The 22,131-nt window shown below is 44.2% G+C and overlaps 1 protein-coding gene across 1 annotated transcript in view; it reads left to right on the forward strand.

Moving 5' to 3' along the window:
• The window catches only part of LOC119387726 (putative protein TPRXL), a 40,313-nt gene that overhangs the window by 12,452 nt on the left and 5,730 nt on the right, over positions 1-22,131 (forward strand). Inside the window, exons 3-4 of the mRNA XM_037655206.2 lie at positions 18,764-18,927; positions 20,436-20,479. Coding sequence (XP_037511134.2) covers positions 18,764-18,927; positions 20,436-20,479 — 208 coding nt within the window. The remainder of the gene's footprint in view (positions 1-18,763; positions 18,928-20,435; positions 20,480-22,131) is intronic.

Here is a 22,131-nt window from a genome sequence, read left to right on the forward strand (position 1 = left end):
CATGCCATTGCTGTGTCTGCACTTGCGAAAGCTCTCTCCGTTGTGTTTCTTGCACGCTGCATCCCTCGCGAGTTGGGTGGCGACGTCCTCCTCCTCCCTCACTCCCCTCCTTGGCTTTCAGGTGGTGGATATATTGACGGTATTGTAGGCGTGTGCGGTTGTTGATGCCAGTTGCCAGCCGCGCATGCTTCCCGCTCCCCCCCATTTCGTGTAGGAAGAGAGTGCTGTCCCGGTGAGCCATTGCACCTGTTGCTCCTTCTCTCCTTCTGGTTCCATCCTCCCTCATCTGCCTGCACTGCGTGTGTTATTTCTTGTGCACTACTGCTGGACGCTAGCTCATGCAGCTGTGCGTCTGTTGAACTCTGCCAAACCCAGAGTTTCTTTTTCAACTGAACTTGATTTCTGCTTGCTTTCAAAAGATGCCGTGAAACTTCCCGTGATCTACTTCAGGCAGGTTGGCCGTCGTTTCGAAAGGTGGATCTGTCTTTGTCAAGGCACAGATAGGTTCACCTTCCGTAATTTTGACCATCCTGTTTTGACGTACTGTGACCAAGTTCAAAATTTGCCAAGCTACGTGTGTGGCCCACTAACTAGTTCAGTCGTAAGTAGGGATGGACGAATAGCAAACTTGAGGTTTGAAGCAAATAGTGATTTCGTCAAATAATTTCTAATCGAATAGTTCGTATAGTATGCATCACATATTATGAAGAAAAAATGAGCATTTTTGTCGTGACCCAACGAACTTGCACAATATTTTAGAGAATTGGACCTAGGCGTGTGCAAGTGTCACTTTTTTTGGTTTGAAGTCAAATGGAAGCAAATCTGAACAGTTGCAGGATTTGAATAGTAATAGGGCCCAAGCTATAAACGGTCAAATATGTTTCATTTTATCATTTGTTATACTTAGCACATATAAGCCCTCTTAACATGCTTTTTAACATTAAAAAAAATACAGTAAAAGCTCGTTAATTGGAACTGACGCCCTGTCCCGGCACAGCTCTGTGTATTTCTGAGGGATAACTCCCGATAATTCCCCAATGATTAATTCAAACTGGGAGCCCCTAGTTTTCATCAGTCCTCGCAGGAACCAGTCCATAGTGATCACAATGTGTTGTAAAACCAAACCAAGCCAAATTTACTAGAGATGCAAAGCAACGAAGCAGCAGAATTCCTCGGAAGATGAGAATTCAGACGCTGCAGCGCTGGAGCTCTTGGGCAAGCTGCAAACGATGCTCATGGAGTCACGACTGAAGAAATGCAAGCAAATTCTAATTACTGATTACTTTAAATTTGAATTGCATTAATTCTGCCATGTAAATAAACGTGTTTTGAGGCATAAGTAGCATCATATTTCGACATTAGGGCTCATTGTACACATGAATGCATGCTGGTGCTTGTGTCTGGCATATCGTTGACTGATCAATTAATTCTGTTCGCTGTTAGAGCTCCATGAAACATTTCTCTATGAAAAAATTTTTATAAATCTGTTCGGCTCAAAAGAGTGTGTGCATCTGTTGGCTTATCCCGCGGCAGCGGGAAACGCGTGTGATTCTTCCATGCTCCAAGTGCTGGATGCAGTTATTAGTATTTGCAAACTGTGGATATTGTAGGAAACCTGTTTTGTGCTATATACAGTAGGCTCTTGTTAAACAGAACCTGAAGGGACCAGGAGAATGTTTTCCGTTTATCGAGAGATAAACAGGGGTGCAGAATCCAAGTACGAAACAAACCACGTAAGAGGCACTTGTTCCTTTAAAGCAGCAGTTCCATTTAAGAGATCTCCATTTACTGAGCATCTACTGTAGTCTAAAGATAGCAAAGTGCGCATTGCAAAGCTGTAGGCTATGTATACAAGCGACCTTTGTTAACCCTTTGTGCGACAGTGGGACACATACATCCCACTTTTCCCTCTACAGAAAAAATTTTCTCCATCATTCGTTGCAATTAGCGCAACGCTAAGTCACTCATATCTTGCCTAAGTCTTCGTAATCTTGAGGAAAATTCTTTTACCACGCTTTCGAAGGGCGGAAGTAGTGTTACAATGGCGTTGAATTTACAGTGGCGTTGAATTTCAATCAGTTCTTTATGATAGCTTCTGAATTTTCCTCTTCAGATAGAAAGGACCTACCAATCTAAATGCCAGATTATTTCCTCTTTTTCTGGTTTTTCAGAGAGGCAATTTTGGGCTCCAGTCATCACGTCTTTTTGTAAATTTGCACAATAACTTTACCGATAAATGGATCGAAACACAAACCCTGTGCAATTGCCACGCTCATCCTTCAGCGTAATTGCGGATATTGGTGCGTGGAAATATTTTTCTTTATACCCTATACCTCTTGAAAAGTAGGCACATATTCAGGGACAACAGCCATACTCAGACAATTTCGACAGCCAAAGCAAGGACAGGCAAATGGAGAAAAAATGGTTGGTGCATGGTGAAGTAAGCTTTTCAGGAACAGACCACAGCGCTATGAAGGCTCACAAAAGGCGCAGCTGCAGGTGGTGTTCTACTGCTCGAAATGAGGTCTGCACAACTTTCCTCAGCACAGCTTCAGAAGTGATACTCTGTGCCACTTTTCTTCGGCCGTTTCATCCCCAATACCCGTTGATGCAATTGCAATATGTTACCTTCATGAGTCAGTGGGACAATGTTTTTGAAAACACTCTCATGAGTCAGTAGGACATATGTGTGTCACTTTTTTTCAGTAAACTGCTGGCTTGATTTTGATTAAATTTGTTTTATACTATTTCTTCGTAGTTTATATCAATATACCACAGCCGGTTTTCATGTCGTGTCATAATATAGGCAAACCTACAGAGGGTTAACTGGCTTTAGACACAGTTGAGTGTGGCCATGGAAGGAGCATATAAGACTGCCCCATTTCATGTGCAAATGTTTTCTTTTCTGGCTTCATTTGTAATGCAGTGCTGCTAGGTACTAGTAATGTGTTCATAACGCTAGAGGAACTATTTATTTAGGAGAGTTTTATGCATCTTTAAAGTTTCAACCTACCTGTTTTGAAAGACCTGACGTGTTTGTTTCTACATTTTTCTGGCAGCACATGTCTAAGCACCACATTAGTAAAAGAAGTCAATTTCACTGCCAACACGCGTTATGACTCCATAAATATCGTTTGTCTAGTCTTAAGGTAGCTATGATCGCTTCTTTGCTAGTCATTTACCTTTCATTGCTTGATCAAATATGGTGCTCCCCAGAAATGGCACTGTAGGACCTGCTTGTTGTGCCTTGCAGCCTGATATCTGTGTTTAGTTCATTACCCTTTTTTTCTCTTCTTTGTTTCTCTTCAACATGTCCAGGTCAAAGCATCAGTGCTCTTTGGCATTCGACTCATGTTGGCGGAGTTGACTGTGCCTTTGTCGGGTGGCACATTTAAATCTACACTGTAGGGCCACCTTTTTTGTGCACCAACCGGTGTCACTGCTGCGTTGTGCCACATGTTGTCATCGAGTCTTCATTCTTCTCAGTATCTTAATGTTATGTTGACTAAGAAGAGCATTTGGATTTGCACCTCGCTGTTTATATTTAGAAGCTGGTGAAGCACTCCAGCGTTCCTCCACATTCTTGACTAAGAAACTCTCTGCGAGGCTTATGCTGTACCTGTTGTAATAATACTTCGATGACCAGTAGTTTCTCTTCTCTTTTTTTCCAGCTCAATTCTGCATGTTGCAAAATAAATTTTTTTTTGCTGCTCTCACCCTGGCTTCTCCCTGCTTCTTTTCACTTGACCCTGCCTGGCATGGCACTTGGAGTGTGTAATGTATGCATGTGTAATAGAGTAGGGTGGAGGTGAAAGCTGCAATGACACTGCTTTGCCCAAGCCAGACGGTGTAGGTGCACGAATGACATGCGTATGCTGCCTGCTTTCATGTGCTTTATTTGCTGCAACTGGATGGTGGGACTTTTCCAGTCTTTGAGGGCAGGATGAGAGGAACAGCCTCCCAACCCTTGCTTTCTTGGAGAAAAAAAAAAAAACCTAGTTTGTTAGTGGCTGCGATGTCTTTGCTGGTCACACCAAATCGCATTCTATCCTAGTGGCAGAATGTACATATTCTACAGTGCTCCCAGTGATCATTCATACAGGCTTCAGGATCATTCGTACAGAGGGGTATGTGTAGGCCATCGCCATGACATCACCCACATCGATAAAGTAACTTGGCGTCAGCAATTGAGTCATCGGTGCACAGCCAAGGCCCAAGCAAGGCCTTCTCCACATGTCTCTCATGTCAGAGCAGCACGGTGATTAAAGGCGACAATGCGACATGCACGACAACTGCACGGCCAAAATCCGCAAGACTGCAGGGCCAAGGCACTGTACTGTTCTATAGTGCAGAGGACTAATTGACGAAGTCAGCGCTACATAATGTTGCCTGTGGGCAATATTACGTCACTTCGTGGGCAAGGAAGGCTGGAAAGGTGTAGGAGAGGGGTGTGGGAATTGTTTTTCGAAATGGAGCATTTGCGTGGCGCACAGCTCAGCAATATTTGAGAAGTGTGATCGCTGTGACCTTCTTTACAAATTAGGGAGCTCCTTTGGGAGGCGTACAAAAAGGAAATGTCTGAGCCTTTAACTGCCAGTAGCCGCTTGTTATTTTGTCGCTCCAAGCCACTGCCAGCCAGTGCAATAGCCTTTACAGATGGGTGCGCAGTCCGGGTATTGTTGGTGTGATTTGTGACATTGAGGAGTGCACTAGCAGCAGTGAGTATGATGACTGGGATTACTGGGTTGCATCATCCTTTACACCATGGACTGAAGTTTAAAGCACAGTGAAATCACCTCAGTAACCCTGTTAGTTGTTTCTAGATATACTATATAAATGTGACATTTTGCTTCCATAGCCGAAAACGGAGATGCAAGGTAAAAAATTGGGGTACGCTTAAGCTTCGCCTTTAAGAGTTGAACGCGATAGCGATATCCTGCCCCTAGTGTGCACTTCGAACACTACGAGTGTTCAACAGAATGCGCGCACTAAGGTGTGTGCCTTATGTAATGGGTAGCATGCTTTAAACCAGGAGCAATTATGCGCGAGAAACTTTTTCGAAGTTGCCATGTACCCACTACGTGGTCTTAAGGGAATACGCGCAGTAATGTGTGTGCCTTTTGTAATGGGTGCCTGTCTTTAAACCACCAAGTCGTTATGATATTGACGTGGTGTGACGCCCGATGGCAATGTACGCTTGTACCACGCAATATTACTGCGATATTACATCTTGTATTGTGACACCTGTATACAGGACGCGTATTTTTGGGAAGCATGAAAGTTACTTTCAATGCAGCTCCAAGCAGAGGCGTGGCTGTGTGGTAGAACACCTGCCTTCCACGCAGACGGCCCGGGTTCGATTCTCACTCGGACCCAACATTTTTGTTATTTTATTTGCAGCTTTTTCGATTTTTCGGTCACGGACAAGATGATGATTTTTTGCTCACAACCAACGGTGCCGACACCTACGGCGGAATTTCTGCGATACGAGCTCTTTAACGCTATTGCGTTAATAAATGAGAGTACAGAGAATGAATGCTGTTATTTAAGCAGCACATTGTAGCTTTTCTCGTATGACAAACTTTGCGTTGGTGTACCTTGCCAAGTTGTGGATAAATGGCACTCTAAAGAAAGTCCTTTACCGGCACGCTTACACCATGTGCCAAGAGCTTTTCTTTTTTCTTCATTACGTGTCAAAATACAGTTTTCGTAATCTCCGTGCTGTCTTCTAAAAAATTCCTGCATTTTTCCAACTACTGGAAAGAGTTAAAGGAGCACTGACATCAGATTTACGCATGTCAAGATTTTTGCATCCACGAGTAGTTATCGACCCCCCAGTAGCGATTCGCGACCCAAAATGCAACTGAGGGACGAATAACTGTTTTATTGATTTATATCACCGGTATCTAGCACGATTCAAAACAGCTGGCAAGCCCGCCATTTTTTAGCGTTGGCAACGCTTCCTTGCGGTCACCTCCAGATGGCACCCCAGCTGACCACTTGTTTACAGAAAGGAATGACATAAGGCTGAGCTGCTCGGCTAACATTTAGTCTGCTAGGTGCACACGCTCAGTCAAGCCTTGTCACTAGCATCGTCGCCGTCGCTGCGAAAAGTGTCAACTAGTGTTGACGACATTCTGTAACTTGGAATCGCAGCAATATGCGGTGTCTCAAATCAGTTTTGCTTCGACCCTTTGCAAAACAGAGATTCAGACATGGGCGCCGTTCCAAGCAGCAGTGAGGAGGTGTCCGGGGATGCATGCTTGGGCCATGCTCGCTGGCGTGTCTCAATTACACAACATTCCAGTGTACACAAAGGAGCCTATGGAATATTGTATAGCGAATGCACACCAGCGGAGAAATAGAATACGTTAGGTTTCTACAATAACAGTTCTGTGCTTGCCAGGTTCTTCTTTGTGCCACCAAATGACCCCACCCATCTGGCCTCTCACGGTTACGGCTTCAGTAACCCGGTATTACGCTAGGGCAAAGAAGTCTGTGGATGAACTAAAATTCACTATTAAAGCTACCTGCGTGTTACTTGTTAGCGATGATATTTATCTATACGCTACTCCACTTTGGTAGCTTGTGGTCATGTTGACGTGTACCGTATGTAATGAAACGACACACTCATTCTGCTTTTTCTGCGCTTCCAGCAACACAGCGGTTTCCAGACATGCCGACTGACAAACACACGTCAAATCATGTTCTTTCCTTTCGCCCGTTTTTTTCTTGGTGGTTCGCGTCTTGTAATTTAATGAAGTCATTCAAAGCGGCATGACGAAGGTCAGGCATGAAGAGTGAGAGCGTTTCCAGGAGTCGGCGCAACGATAGAAACACTCGGATCGTCGATGTCATTGCTACTAGCGCATTGTCACTCAGGATGGTGTGCACCACACTGAACACGTCACAGTAGTGTCGATGTCGCAGGGTGCTGAAAGCCCCTTTGAGCTTTTGCATGCTTTTTGCCCTCGAAATAAAATAACTTCCAGGTGACTGACGCCATTCAAACTTGGTCAAAAATACTCATGCATACCGAGCATTCGAATGAAGGACACATCTCGAGCTTGAAATTTTATGTCGGTACTCCTGTAAGTGTTCGACCACAGCTCGTGCAGTTTCTTTCATATCGAGCGCAATATTATTTTCTGCTCTTAAAATGCTTCACACACTTCATAAAGTGTGTGTAAAACAGTAGTGCCCTCACATAAAAATAAACAATAATCGTGCTCATATATTTAAAGTGTCTATTTCAGGGGGCGGACTCGTCTTTTAGACTTTATTTATTTATTTCTCCATCAATTTTGATGAATCTGCACTGGTTTGTGCTGCTTTTAGGGCTGGTTTCAGATATGTAATTACATTTCCTGTGAGTAACTTTGATCCCCAGGTACCAGATAACTAAAGTTCACCCCTATTGTTTATAAGGCCATTGTAAAGTGCTTGATTATTAAAGATGATATTTAAGAAATGGCAACATAGACTAGTGACTACAAGTTGAAATATAGCAAGCATTTCTTTGGGGGGGGGGGGGGGGGGGGGCATTTTTAATTTTGCATCAGAATGGGCTTTACACTTTGAAAAGCATGTGCGTTCTAGTCACAATTATGACGATTAATTAAAAAAGGCTTGTGCTCAAAATTCTGCTCCAGTACTTGAATTTTCTACATATTTATGTTTCCATTGCAAAAACAATTTTTGATGTACCTGCCCTAGATGCCAAGATATATAGGCCTCGATACTGAATTGTCATAAACTTAACATCTGAGAAAAGTGCAAATAACAAATAGCACACTGTTTATTTTAAAAATAACAAGTAGAATGTGCATATTTTGCAATGCGGACACCAATAGACACCAGAAATATGCGACTGCTGCTTAGCATTGTAGTGGCCCTTAGTGTCAGCTGGACACCTCTGGCTGTGGCATGCTTGAGATTAGACTCGGCTGCTCAGTGCCTGTCGGCCTCACTCATCCACCTGATGCTTGGGAGGCTGGGTTTTGGATTGAGTTCCACCAAGATATCTAACGAGGTTCTCAAATTGCCACAATTGAACTTCATTACTGCCTGGGCATGTGCAGTTTCAACTGTAAATAGTGAAGCACGCCTTTCCTTAGATGCGCAAGCTCAAATAAATGAAGAAAGGCTTTCATTTACGTTGTTGGCACATCTCTAGAAGCTATTTCGCAAGGTCTTCGTAAATTGGTAGCAGAGCTTTGGACATGTGTGCTGGCAAATTATAAAAATGCCTCGAAGTACGCTCCCCCTTTTTTGCTGCTGCTGCATTTTGGCGGCACCGAGAATCTGGGCAGTCAAAATTACATTTAAAAAAAAGCACTTGCTGGAGTGTGAAAATTTTCATGCAGATCGAAAAATGCTTGCAGAAACCAAGAATGTCATTTTTAGAAAACGGAATTTTTTTTGCCATTTTTTGGTCCCGAAGACCAGTCTGCCCTCTTAATAGACAAAACATTCCGAAACAGTTTTTCTGCCACTATTTAGATTTGGTATTTCCGTAACGCAACACAGCACCTGTGCTCCCAAACGTCGTACCAAAACTCTCCCTCAACTGCTTTTCAAATTAACTTAAAGATGTTGACTTCTGAATGAGCCGTTCCTGCCACCATTTTGAATAGGCATTGCACTTATGAGAGGCTAATAACCGTAATGTGGCCATGCTGTTCAACAAGACTGACAGCGTAAGTAAGTTTCAATCTTTGTTATAACTGATAAGTGGGCAAGAATCTTGCGAGAGAGCATGCTGGTGATACTGCATCCCTGCAGCGCACAACAGACAATCAACAGCAAGGTATTGAAGTTCCAAGATCGCCCAGTGATGTCATTTTTACAGAGATTGCTTCCTTAGTGGCGCACATTTTGTCGACTATGCAATAGACATCATCATGTATGAATGAAGTGAAGGTGTGTGCCCACAAAGAGGGGAAGCTTGATCGATTCCCGTCGTTTAAGGTAACTGCGCTGAAGGCCATGCCTTTAGCAGGCGTGAAATTGTGTGCTAACTGCATAATTATAAACGCAATTCTCCCAAGTTCTTACAATAAAGATGCTTTGAATTCTCTTTCTCGATTTATTATAATCATTTTGATGCAGCTGCTGTTTCGGAGAAAAAAAAATTACTTCTCTCATCACACCCATTGCAGTAATTTGCATTCTGCTTTTTTTGTTGTTGCAAGAAATTGTAAATGGAAGTGCTGCGAGGACAGTTTGATATTATTGTCTCGGGTTATTTCAAGATGGCTTTGATCAGCTCTAAAGCCCGAAGGTCGCGGGCGAATCCCGGCCGCGGTGGCTGCATTTTCGATGGAGGCGAAAATGTTTGAGGCCTGTGTGCTTAGATTTAGGTGCACGTTAAAGAACCCCAGGTGGTTAAAATTTCCAGAGCCCTCCACTACAGCGTCTCTCATAATCATATCGTGGTTTTGGGACGTTAAACCCCAACACTTATTATTATATAGAGCTCTAAAGCTCAAGAATGTTGAAGTTGGCTTTCTAAGTCATCCGAAATAAAAGTGAAATTGAAAGCAGCTGTGTCCAACCTTGAGGGAGTGGTTTCATCCTTATGCAGAGAGGGGAAATGGAATCAGGCCATTTTTATGTTTTGAGAGAAGGCGCCAGGAGTTGTGCAGCAGACCTGTCTCCAAGGCCTTAGTTTTGAAGGGAAGGTACCGCCATTCTTCAGTGCTTAGCACAGGCCAGGCAGTCCCAGAGTATAGGCTGCTATTTCAGTAGCTGTATGCCAGCAAATCGGCACTATCTAATTTTGAAGCTGAGGCAGATGTTGGCATATCCAGGTTGATACCACAACTAGTGGCTGAACTCGTGTAAGGACATTGCAGCATTGGCTTTGCAAGGGGGGAAACCACTGGTCATTGACAGTTCGGATGGCATCATAGTTGAGATTTGAGCCAGTCATATGCGCAGGAATGGAATATCTCCTTGTTTTACGGGGTCATCGACGTGCGAGCAGACTTGGACGGCAGTAATTGCGAGGATTTAAGAGTTTGGTGACGGGCAGGTCTCACAAGCTGGTGTGGACATCTGTCACCGTGGGTCATCTTGGTCGCCGATTGCTATCGGTAGCGTGGCCTTTGTCAATTGCCTTCATGTGGTTGCGTAGAACCTTACAGCCAGTGTTTCTTAGCATTGGGCGTCTGATGAAATAAATGTGACATTTTGAAGTACTTTCTTTGCACTTCATAATGAAAAGCATGTGATGGGTTGCGTTTGGAAACAAATTTTTGGTAACATTATTGATGAAATTTCTTTCTTCAGCTCATTATGTCCAGACTTTTTGCATTTCCGTCATAACATTGGCACTTCGAAACATTGGATAGCATAAAATGTCTGGGGCAAATGCTTTCTGTAAAAGGCAATCCACGACACATTTACAGCAGCACTTTCCTGCGGCATTTTATTGTCCCCTTTGCTTTTTTTTCGCAAGCGAGGCACTAGCTGGAGTCTTGTGCCTCGATTTAAAGTTGGTCTTTGCTAATAGACAGGAAACTTGGGCATCAACATTGTTTCATATTTGTATCAGTGAAGTAAAATAGGAGGACAAAGAACAGTTGAACGAAAACAGTTATGCACAACTGATGTTTTTATATGGAAGTTAATATATTTACGAGACAAACAGAGGAAGCAACCTAATCTGACGTGGAAATCTTAATTTGCAAACGCGAGTGCACAATTCTAAACACTAGTTGAACACGCTGACTTCACATTAACTGTCTTAACCATGTCACTTTCAAGCAAAAAGTCCCCTGTAGGCTTTTGCTGTGGATGACAACACTGAACTAAGCACACGAGGGTAGGACCTTCCAATCTATGGCTGGATGTACAGCCAATGTTGGGTCTTTGGACCTCTCATCATTCCTGTCTTCTTTTCAAATTTTTCTTGGTGGCGAGGGTTAATCTCTATGTCATATTGCGTTTTTGTGTCAATGTACTGTTGGGACTTGTTTTCGCACGTCCCTCAGCGTGCCCTTGTTGGGCTTTCCCTGCGACTTTGCTATGTACAGCCCGATTATTTGCACCAAATACGCATTTTACGGGGGATTTCGTTCTTTCGGCAGCACTGAGAACAAATTTAGGAAATTCGTTTGTTCGCGATTGCCAGTTCTGCAGAAGTATTTTCCAACCATCTAACCTGCGCCGCAGTCTAGCAGAATGAACTATTTCAGCACTCGGCCCTGCATTTCCGTCCTTTCGTAAATTTGAGAAGCCTTCGTGGTGCTCGTGCACCTTCGCTGGAATGTGGAGGTATCGCAGGCCGAAAAAAAAGGGGGGGGGGGGCGACGACGACGACGATAGTTTTCGACTCTGATCGTCGGCAAAGTGAAGCTGAACGTGGCAACGGCTTCTGAGTTGTACGCATGAACAGATTCTGTGTATTTTGATTTAGTTGTATTGTTGGACTAAAAAACGACACTAGCCTGGGCTACTATCTGTTATGCTCGAACGAAGGAATGGGAATGTAAGGGCTCGTTTGTTTTTGTCTTTGTTAAACACAACCTTAAAGAACCAACAGACAAACAAGCCAACTTCTGTAAATGTGAAGAGATTAAAGTGGAGGCATAGACGACTTGCCGCCGGCAGGGACCGAACCTGCAACTTTCGAATAAAGCGTACCCGATGCTCTACCATTGAGCTACGGCGGCGGTCGTCCTCCCGCCCACTTTATCGGGCAATTTAAAAACGCTGGTGACCTGTAAACAGCCTTCGCTGTTTAAAGAAAAAAAAAAAACGCACGTAGAAACTACGAAAATCCTTTTGCTACGTTTCTACTAATAATAATTGTTGAGGTTTTATGCATTAGAACATCGTAAACATACGCTTCTTCGGCAAGGATCGCAAACAAATACCAGACACACAGTTACAAGCGTCGCAGTCGCAGGCACTAATTTATGGAAGTATATACGCTGTTTAAAACGCGAAAAAAGAGAGAGAACGATTTTATTGAAAATGCCTACAGAATAGGCCCCCTCCACGCAGGGAGGACGAGCCGACATTACGAGACTGGCGTGAAAAAAAGAAAGAGCGCGAAAAAGAACTGTTGTGGCGCTAACGGTCAACAACAACATAGAAAAGATCACCGACACATCCAGAGAAATGAACGAGAAGTCTTGCTACACAAAAATTAAAAATTGCCGTGCAACATTACCTACAAATATTGAGAGTTTTACTTTCCTGCTGAAGGACCGCTTGTTTAGAAGGCGCCATGTTGGAGTCCCGTCTTCGGATATCGCGCTGACTCCTTTCCGCGGGAAAAGGGCGAGGTGGGGATGATCATAAGTGACGCTACTCCCTTTTCTGGTCTCGAACTGCGTTGAAACGCACAGCATCAAAGCATTCTTCCGGCCGATAGTCTTCAATCCATCCATCCTGGCCAATGAAGTTCGGTTAACATTGAAAACACGTCGCACAACTTGCACAATCACCACTCCATGGACTAATGGCGACCTGAAAAAAAAGTGCGAGTTAGCCATGACATGTTCCCGTGACCTGGCGGTCACGTGGCGCGCCGCAGCCAATCGGTGTGCGAGATGCGCCGTCGCGGTGTGTGGATGTCGCGGCAGCCCGGATCGTTTTGTGTCCATCCGCGCCGTTTTTGCTACGGTTCTACTAACAATAATATTTGAGGTTATACGTCCCTAAACCACGATATGGTTATGAGGAACGCCGTAGTGGAGGGCTGGAAATTTCGACCACCTGGGGTTCTTTTCTTTAGTGCACATAAATCCAAGCACATGGGTACGGTTCTACTTGACGTCAACTGCGCCAATGTTTGATCTTTTCACCCGCTTATGGAGTGTTTTGTGTGTGTGTGTGTGTGTGTGTGTGTGTGTGTGTGTGTGTGTGTGTGTGTGTGTGTGTGTGTGTGAAGTGTTACTTCGTCATCGCGGTTGATGAGCAACTCGTTTTAATGCATCGGCAAGCCTTCTTTTTTTTTTTAATCCGAGCCACTGTGCGCACCGTAATCTAGCGCTCGCTGGCCCCGCGGCTACCGCTTTACTTTCGGGCACCGCGCGCATTGAGCGACACTTGACGCTGATCAAGTATACATAACTTGCAACTACGTCACACCGCGGAACTCGGATACGATTTCGTGGCATGCGCCGCCATTACCGAGCACATGGCAGCAGACGACACCGACTCGAGCTGTGCGGCTCTCGCATTTCCCGTCAACGCTGCACATCGCAACGGCGATTTGTGCGATATTTGGCTGCTGCACGAGAAGTGTAAATCAATAATGAAAAAAAGACCAGATGCGGGGACGTACTGTTTGCCAAACGTGATCACAAGCCCGCGCGACCGCACGAAAGAGCTGTCCGAGAAGCGGAGCACATGGCTTATGCGCGCGTAAACAGGAAGGACCTCAGACGTTGCACATTGTTTGTGTGTACGGGTTTCACTTCATAACAGGCAAGTTATGCTTCCGAATCTGCTCACCTTTTCGCCGAGTGTATCACCACGGAGTTATGCGCAGTCAATTTTTGTCGAAACGTGAAGCACCGAATTGAACACAGCGATCGCGGCTTGGTTTTCGGGAGGCCCTCTTAGCTCTTCGGTGAAACAAACGCCGACTGGGCGCCAAACATGTTATTGGGCCACGGTTTTATGCAGCAATCAGCGACGAAATCTGTGCAGTTTGAGCGCCGCAAAATACAGGCGGCGAAGGGCGCCGCTGTAGATGACTGGTGCGAAGTTGTTTCAACCATTACGTGCGACACCACTGACGACACTGCAGGCTGCATAATGTCCTGAACGATTCTCGTTCGTCATGAACGCAAGGCAAACGATTAAAACACGCGCACTACGCCGAACGATCCACGCACGAGCGTAAATACAGCGCGCTCACTGAGACGTATGTGCTCGGTGATGATGGACGGAAGACAAGAACTGACGTCACTTGCAAGTTCTATATCAAGTGTCGGACATGCAAAGGCTCGCGTTATTTTTCGCAGAGAAAGAAAGAAAGAAAACACGTTACTTGTCAATCGCGCTGCGGAATGATGGTAACGCTAAGCCTAAATACCGGCCGGCACAACATGGTGGCTGCTTCGGTGCCGAAGCGCTCGTTGCACATTTTTTTATTTGTCTTGTTTTTTTTTTCTGAAACCTACGTAGTGCTGTGGCAAACCAGCGTTACCCTCGCGCCACGAATAACGTGTGATTGATGAAAGCGCCTAGCGCGGCCACCGTGAATTTCAACAAATCACGCAATGGCGACTGACGAGTCTTGACACTGTAGTGCGGATGCGGCGTGCGATGGCGTCCTTAAATCCAAAACTGAATGCGAATTTTCTTATTTAAATTAGTAAACCGATTAAATTGATCAGGCGCGCGAGGGAAGGGGGGGGAGAGGGGGAGTAAACGTGGTGTTGTCGGTGTAGTTGTGAGCGCCCCCGGAACGCAGTTTGAGAACACCCTTGATGCATCTTCCCCCGCGGCCGGTATCGAGCCACCGTCTCGACTATGCTTCACGGCAATACATGACATGTATTGCGGTGAAGCCTTCCTATGTCGTCTTCTGGGTCGCGGTTCACGGTCAAGTCGGCGTTCGTTATTTGAGCGCGTACATTTTGTGCCACGCGCGTTATATGCGTTCTGCGATTATTTGTGCGCTTATAGTAGTTAATAATTATTCAATTTAATGGGGAATTTGTCGTACTGAGTTTGGTCGACCATAGGATGTAGTATGGGCAGGTTATCACAAACAGAAGGTTCTTATTTGCTTAATTCATATTAATAATCAATGGTTAGGTTGCAGGTTTTCTGGTTAGATAGATCTTGCTGTTCGGAGTGACGTTTTGACGCCTGTCACCCGCAGAAACTGCACTTGTGATGTTCGCCCCTGCCACTGATGCTTCACGGCAATGCACATCAACATTGCGGTGAAGCCAACATATGACATTATTCCATTTGAAGAGGAGCTGAATTGACGGCTGCTCTCTTCCTGCTGCTCTTGTCTATTTATTTCCTTTAGAGCAGCATTTTCCGTTCACAACGCAAAGAATTTAAGAGGTCCATTTGGGTATTTCGGAGGACTTGCCATTTTTCCTGACCACGTTCTACTGTGATGCGCCTTCTTTTTTTTTTTTTTTAATTGTCACTTAAGCTTCCGGTCTGACTTGACAAGGATGACGGATTTCCTGCATGCCCGGTGCTCTCAGTTTCAGTTTCGTCTAGATCAGGGCCTTGAATTTCAGGGATTATTATCTCAAATTACGTGCATTCTTTGCGACTTTTTTTTTTAATGGGCATGTCATAAGTTGTCACGTCCTACAACTCTTCCATATAAACAGTGGCCCAGCCCTAAAGTTAATAATAAAACAGTTAATTAACAAATTTTTGTTAATTACTCATTTCAGTGTAACTTTAGGTGTGTCAAAGTTCTTCCGCCACAGTGTGGAGTTATAGATCTGTATTGTCTAAAAAAACACCCTGTATATGTATGTGTATATAGAAGTCGTAAATAAAAATAATTCAGAAGCAAAATTTACCGAAGGCACGACCGGGGATTCAAACCTGCGACTTCTCGCTCCACAGCACGCTGCGTTAGACAATTCTGCCACACAAAATACACCCTCCAGCATACTAACAACGAGCTGTTTATATGGGCACCTCAACGTGTTCATTAACCCGCAAGATGGCGCTAAAGGGCTGCATTGGGTAGGCTGCTCTTATATTTGGAGGAGCAGCAGCGTTTGAGAATTGGATCAAACATATGGGGCGCCCACGTGGCAAGGTTAAAGTTATGTGAGACGCTGGCCATGCTGGCGGCCCACGCTAGTTTTCGATTTTTTGGGTCTTGGGACAATGCGACTGCAAGAGCCCAAGAGTGGCTTGGGTTCTGTGCATGCGCCCTGGCGACTCACAAATTTCTTGGGTTCTAAAACTCTGGCGTTTCGCCGGAGTTGGGATGTGCGCCTCCAACTTGTACTTTGACATACAAGGTGTGGTCACCCGTGCTCGCGCACTTATCTCTTGAGGGGGGGACGTTTGTATGTCTTGTGCTTTCACCGCAAAGTTTGCGTAGACCGCACAAAAGTCACTTTGCTCGCTGCAGCAGCGGTGTTTACGAAAGGAGTGAGCTGCTAGCCAGAAGAGCCAAAGTAGGGGCTGGTTGAAGTAACAACTATGACAGTTGTTAGTTCGCGTTCGTCCAAAAAGTACCTGTGTGTTCTTTTCATGTGTCCTGTTTTGTGTTTCAGCAGCGCGCTGCAAGTGTCGAGCTGTGACAGTTGTTAGTTCGCACTCGCCCTTAGTGTGTTTTTTTCGTGCGTCCTTTGTGTTTGAGTAGCGCGCTGCAAGTTTCAAGCTGCTTGCCATTCTTTGTGCGACATTCCAATTTGTTGCTAACGCATTAATTGCTTCGCCCTTGTGGCGAAACTGTGGCTTTACTCTCTCCTGTACAGCACTGACGCATCTAACCAACGTGTTGTAATATGTTACTGGACAGAGAGGCAGGGTAATATGCTTGCGGTTCATATCGCCGCATCCCTAACTCAGTGATGGAAGTACTGCTCCAACTGCTCCAAAGGAGAAATGCTGCTCCATGCTGCTCCAAAGTGTAATATTTGTTGGTAACTGCTGCGAACCTGCTCCGAAATGGCGTTGGGAAACTGAAAACAATGAACTTTAGCCGTGTGACCATCCGGCGAGCCTAAACAAAACCAAAAGCAAGCTGTATACTATCATACTAATATGCTAGTATGCAGCTTTCATACTAGCTGCGTACTAGCATATTGACAATTCCACATGTACTGGCACTATATATATATCTGAGAAGCAGACCGTTTTGGTGAAATGTATGTGAGATTAGTTCGACATCATACTGATTACTAACTTCTGCTGTGACGACATTTACCACTTTATCAGCTTCGACATCATTTGTGCCGCAAGAGCTGGAATTTTAAGTGTATAGCTCATTTATCTGCTTTTTTTTTTCAGTGCTGCCTACTTCGGTGAAATATGAAAACAACAAATTTTTTAATCTCGTATCGAATATAAACTGGTGCTTTGGCAATAGTTACATGCGATTGCGGCTACTTTTATAATTTGGTGCACAGCTTTATCACACTTATATTATTTCTAGCACAAGTACTGGTATTTTAAATATATGTAGCTCATCTTAGCGTTTGGGGACCAACGAACTACTTAATTATTTGTTTCTAGCAGCATGCAGTGATTATTGTATGTGCAGCATGTTTAATAATAAACATTAATACTTACGAGATGGTTAAATGATGTTTTAAACCCCAGGAGTCATTTGGAGTATTTTGCCATATGCTCCGAAAAGACCTATAGCTGCTCCAAACTAGCATTTTTTCTGCTCCAGAACCTGCTCCAAAACGCAAAGTGTCGCTTCCATCACTGCTAACTGCAAAATCCAGTAATTTTGGCATCGCTGTACCTGTTGTGATGCAGATTATGTGCACGTGTGCTTTCTCTGCCCTTCTGAAGGTATCGTCCCTTTCTTATAAGAAAGTCTGCGCTTTGTGCTGAAAAAGGTCTCGCCTTTAGATGACTCACACCGGGCACGCATAGCTCTCTTTCTATTGCTATAATGAATCATGCAATGTCTGCGCTGCAATCATTCCTATGAATTTCGGCCTCATATTATCATCTTGTGTTATTTGCCTCAACTCGTTGCACGTTTCATGCCTTTTCCAACAGATTTTCTTCTTTTACGTGAATACCTGAGAAGGATGAAATGCGCATGTTTTATCCTTGCCAGGCTAGCTGCATGCAAAACGTTCTAATCTGCTACATGCATTTAAAGAAGTGTTACGTTAGGTGCAAAAATTTAGTCAAGGAACTTGGTGGCTTACAGCTAACGTACAAAAGACCGGCAGGTAGTAAAATGACTGAACAGAAGTAAGAAGTAGAACATAAGATATTGTGTGCTGCAATAACAAAGAAATGCCACGTTATCTAAAGTGTAGTTGCAGTTTAATCTAAATACGCACAAAAGTATGCATCAGTGAGTGTTAATAAATGTAGTAGGAAAAGCACTAGTTGAATCATCTTAGTTGATTTAATAGGCAACAAAAAAAGACAAAGAAAAACTTAACCATATAATGAAGTCACTTAACCCTTTCAGACGCCACCTATGAAGGACTATCCACAAATACGTCAAATGGATACATCATTTCAAGGCACTCTATATTCTATTGCAAGAAAAATAATGTCATAATATGCTGATTTATGCCTGTTATAGTAATTAATTCTAATCAAACTGTAATTAAATATCTATTTATTCTGAAGTCATTCGTGCTTTGTTCTTGCATGAATAGAATCAAATCTAAGGCTAGAAATGTAGTGCAAGTTCATTTTCGATTATGTCCATCTTGAGCAAAAAAAAAAAAAATTATACTTTTGACATGGCTTGCGGGAAGCGAAACGTCGAACGACTCGTCTAACATGATGGTGCCTTCAGCAAAGTGACCAAATTCGACAGTACGGTGCAAAATGAAGTCAAATGGAGACAAATTTATTATGCAGGAGGTTCAATTCATCCAAAGCTCAATGTATCTTGCTCTTTCGTAGCTCCTAGTCAACACAACTAGCAAAAATAAGCGGTGTACGCAATTGCGTACATGGCGTCTCAAAGGGTGCTCTTTAGCATTACAAACTAAGCTGAAAGGAAGTTACCATTTGTCAATAGCTGTTTGAATCAATTTAGTTCATGATGAGCACCAGCGAATTTACGTTTCATTGTTTGCTCCCTCCACTGTAGATCACACGAATCGTCAAGCTCTGGCCTGCCACCTTCCACTCTGGCCAGTGGCTCTCTTTACCCGGGCCTGCCTGTGATGGATGCAGGCACTCCTCCCTACTACCCGCCGGTCTCCAGTCCTTACCAAGAGTACTTCTCCCCTGCACACCCCATGTATCACTACAGTGAGTTGTCAAACCTACTCATTTATCATCTGATTGTTGTCTTGACTGTTGTCTCGATGGTTGGAGAGAAGTTGGAGCATTGTTTGTCTTATCTGGATATGTTGAACAGGGACGCCTGGTTAACATGCTTTATTGTTAATTACATATTACGACCGAATGAAGTGCAAAACGCTACAGCCCAAAATAGGACACTTCTTGAATGACTTGTACTACTACACCTGGCGACAACTTTCTGTGGCAGCACAGCCAAAGCTACATGGGTGGAGCTTCTGCACATGTGTTACTACGCCAAGTAGTCCGTTTGCAGGCAATTGTTTACAGGTGCAAGAAAACTTGAAATTGACACCAGAAAGCCAGAAAACTAGAAATAGAAAAAAAAAGTCTTTGCGGGATAAGTTTTCTTATTTACAATGCAAAAGGTCTTGAAAATAATACCGATTTCTTTTCTTTTTATGTTTTCTTTTATGCTACGTAGCCTACAAAAGTTGGCGTTTCCGGACTACTTACAGCAGCGTAGTAAAAAAGTGTGCGCTTAGGTTCGTAGCCTTGGTTGTGCTGCCACAGAAAGTTGTCGTGAGGTGTTACATTTGGGGCTCACCGAAATTGGCACGGGCATCGGGAGTGGCAGTAGACTCCTCCTCAGTGTGAGCAAACCAACCAAACGGGGCTGCATTTGTTAGAAAGTTATGGTGAGTGCCGTTTCGGCGCAGGCTGATGCAATGGGAGAGAAGTTAAGTTACACATTAATTAAAAATTCAGCTGGAGAATAGGAGCAGGAGACGGATGGCACAATTTTTATATTTCCCATAATTTTGTGTATACTGAGTTATGTGCTACAACACCTAGGTTGACTTCTGGCTCATCTGAAAATTTTCTAGGCAGTCGCAGTTATCCGTTTCTGCATGATGCAGTCTTCCAACTCGATTCTCCGTTACCTGCCGCTGCAGATGTCCACTGTGTACAGTCACAACCTTTATGACAATAAACGTGGGAATGTGTGCCGTTTGGTACAAGCAGATCACTGGGCTTGCCCACTAGTGCAGTGTGTACGTTTAGTGGGCGCACCCCCTCATAGCACTCTGTTGCGTGTTGTATGCTGCAGTAATATGTCGCAACATGTAGAATAACTGTGCGCGTGGATAAAGTGCCTCCCACTGTCAAGTCAAACAGTGAATGACATGACAATAAGTGTGTTCCTGGCGGGGAGCAGGTGACTGAAGTTAATGCGCGGTGTGCATCCACTAAACGTAAAAACTTCAATAGCGTGCTAACTACTTACCAGAGTGCTTTGCTGGTACGAAACAGCCTGCACTTCTGTGTCCTCTGCCTCAACGCTTGTGATTGTACCGTGTCCAATCTTGATAGCTGCTTTATGTTTCAGAGATTAAGTATTCGTTAAGTTCTATTGGTTTGTGTTCTCATTTGAGATCATCAGTGTTTGAAATTCATGAAATATTTTCACGAAAAACCATGTCATTGTGACCACTGCGTACACGTTTTCATTCCAGACTTTGACCTGTATTCCCTGCTCAACAATGACACTGAACGATCCGTGAGTACCATCCGATCCGCTTTTGTTATGTGTGTGCGTTTCTTTTCTTCTTTGGATTGTTGTGTCCTCTCTTTATAGCAGTATGAGTTGTGTTACGACTGTCGACTGATTTTTCCTTCCTTCTAAATAGTTAAAAGGATATGTGCATTTCAAGCTAATACCACGGCCGCTGGATAAAAAGCGCACGGGTACAGCCTGTCGCGTGCTCCGAAACCTGCGTGACGGGCCTAGTTTCCCGGACCACCGCCGCGGCGCCACCGTTGGGGGACGGGTTTCGCGGACACCCGCGAGATCACATGCGCGGCGCGCTTGCGGCAGTTATGCTTGAGTGCGTGCGTCTTCACGTGACGACCGAAATCTTCTAAAATTTATCTAGCGTGTACACATAAGTTAATTACCCATATTTCTTGTACATTCTTGCAGCGCTTGGGAATTTTTGTTCTTGCCTGGCCAAAGAAGCAACTTCGCGCACCGATCGCTTTTTGCGGAAGTAATCACATGGGCATATTTTTCTGGTATCCTAGAAGACCACAACTTACCAACCTAGAGGCGCTGCACCTTTCCTAATGCATCGAAATTCTTTATTTTGGCTCTGTGTATGTGGCTTCAGATTTAATCATATCATTTCAAAAAAGTGATCTCAGAAACTGCAGCGGCCACTGTTTATTTGACACAAAATAAGATAAACTTCTTCCTTCCTCCAAACATGTTTATAGTATACATACGATACGGTATCGCATGCAACTGCCATGAAATAATGCATATCATATCTGCGGTCACCATCTCATAGAAGAAGGTTCGAGTCACTTTGAAATTTCAGTGACTACATCTTCAATACTGACAATTGGGCGAGCTATTACGGATTAATTAATATGAAAACGGTCAGACTGAAAGAGTGATGAAAAGGCTGAAAAACACACGAACACAACTGCCTGCATTCCTGCGCTTTTCAGTATTTCTGTCTCTTCCCGTTACGCCGTTTTCATGATCGTGTAACGAATTCAACAGTGAACATAAAATCTGGACAAAATGTGAGAAGTTATTTTATTTATTATGAATTCAGTGCTCATTCCTGCTAGCTGCAGACGGCGGCTTGTTGCAAACGTTGTTGAAATCCAGCGGCCGTGACACCACCTTCCCGTTTTCTCTTATCTCTCGTTTTTTTTTTAGTTCCCACCTTTCAGCCCGCTGTCATCGGTTCCGGTTGTTTACGAACGCTGTCGCGTTGCGGTGGCGTGCACTGCCCCACAATGCCATGTGGTACTGATGTTGGTTGCCGTGAAAAGCACGTGTATCCCTTTTATTCAGAGAGTTGGATTGTCTGTGGTCATTAGCGGTACGGGGCACAGACTCAAACTTACCTCACCAAAACATGCGGAGACAAAAAAAATGTGCAGAAAAGCGGCTGGTGGGCGACGACAAGATTTCATTTCAAACAAATATATGTGGCAGCCAACGCACACATTGCGAGCGACTCACAGGGACAAAGTTAAGGTGGGTCGCTTTTGACAGCTATGCGGTAAACAACAAAAAAAGGGGGGGGGGTAAACGCTTCTTGTACTCGCTTCTGTTTTCTTCTTATTCTTTATTATTGTTTTGTTATGCCTCCAGCTTGTGAGCCCAAATTTTGCCTTCTCTGTCTATTTCCAGTC

This window comes from Rhipicephalus sanguineus, chromosome 3 (assembly GCF_013339695.2).
Source record: "Rhipicephalus sanguineus isolate Rsan-2018 chromosome 3, BIME_Rsan_1.4, whole genome shotgun sequence".
NCBI classification, from domain to species: domain Eukaryota; kingdom Metazoa; phylum Arthropoda; class Arachnida; order Ixodida; family Ixodidae; genus Rhipicephalus; species Rhipicephalus sanguineus.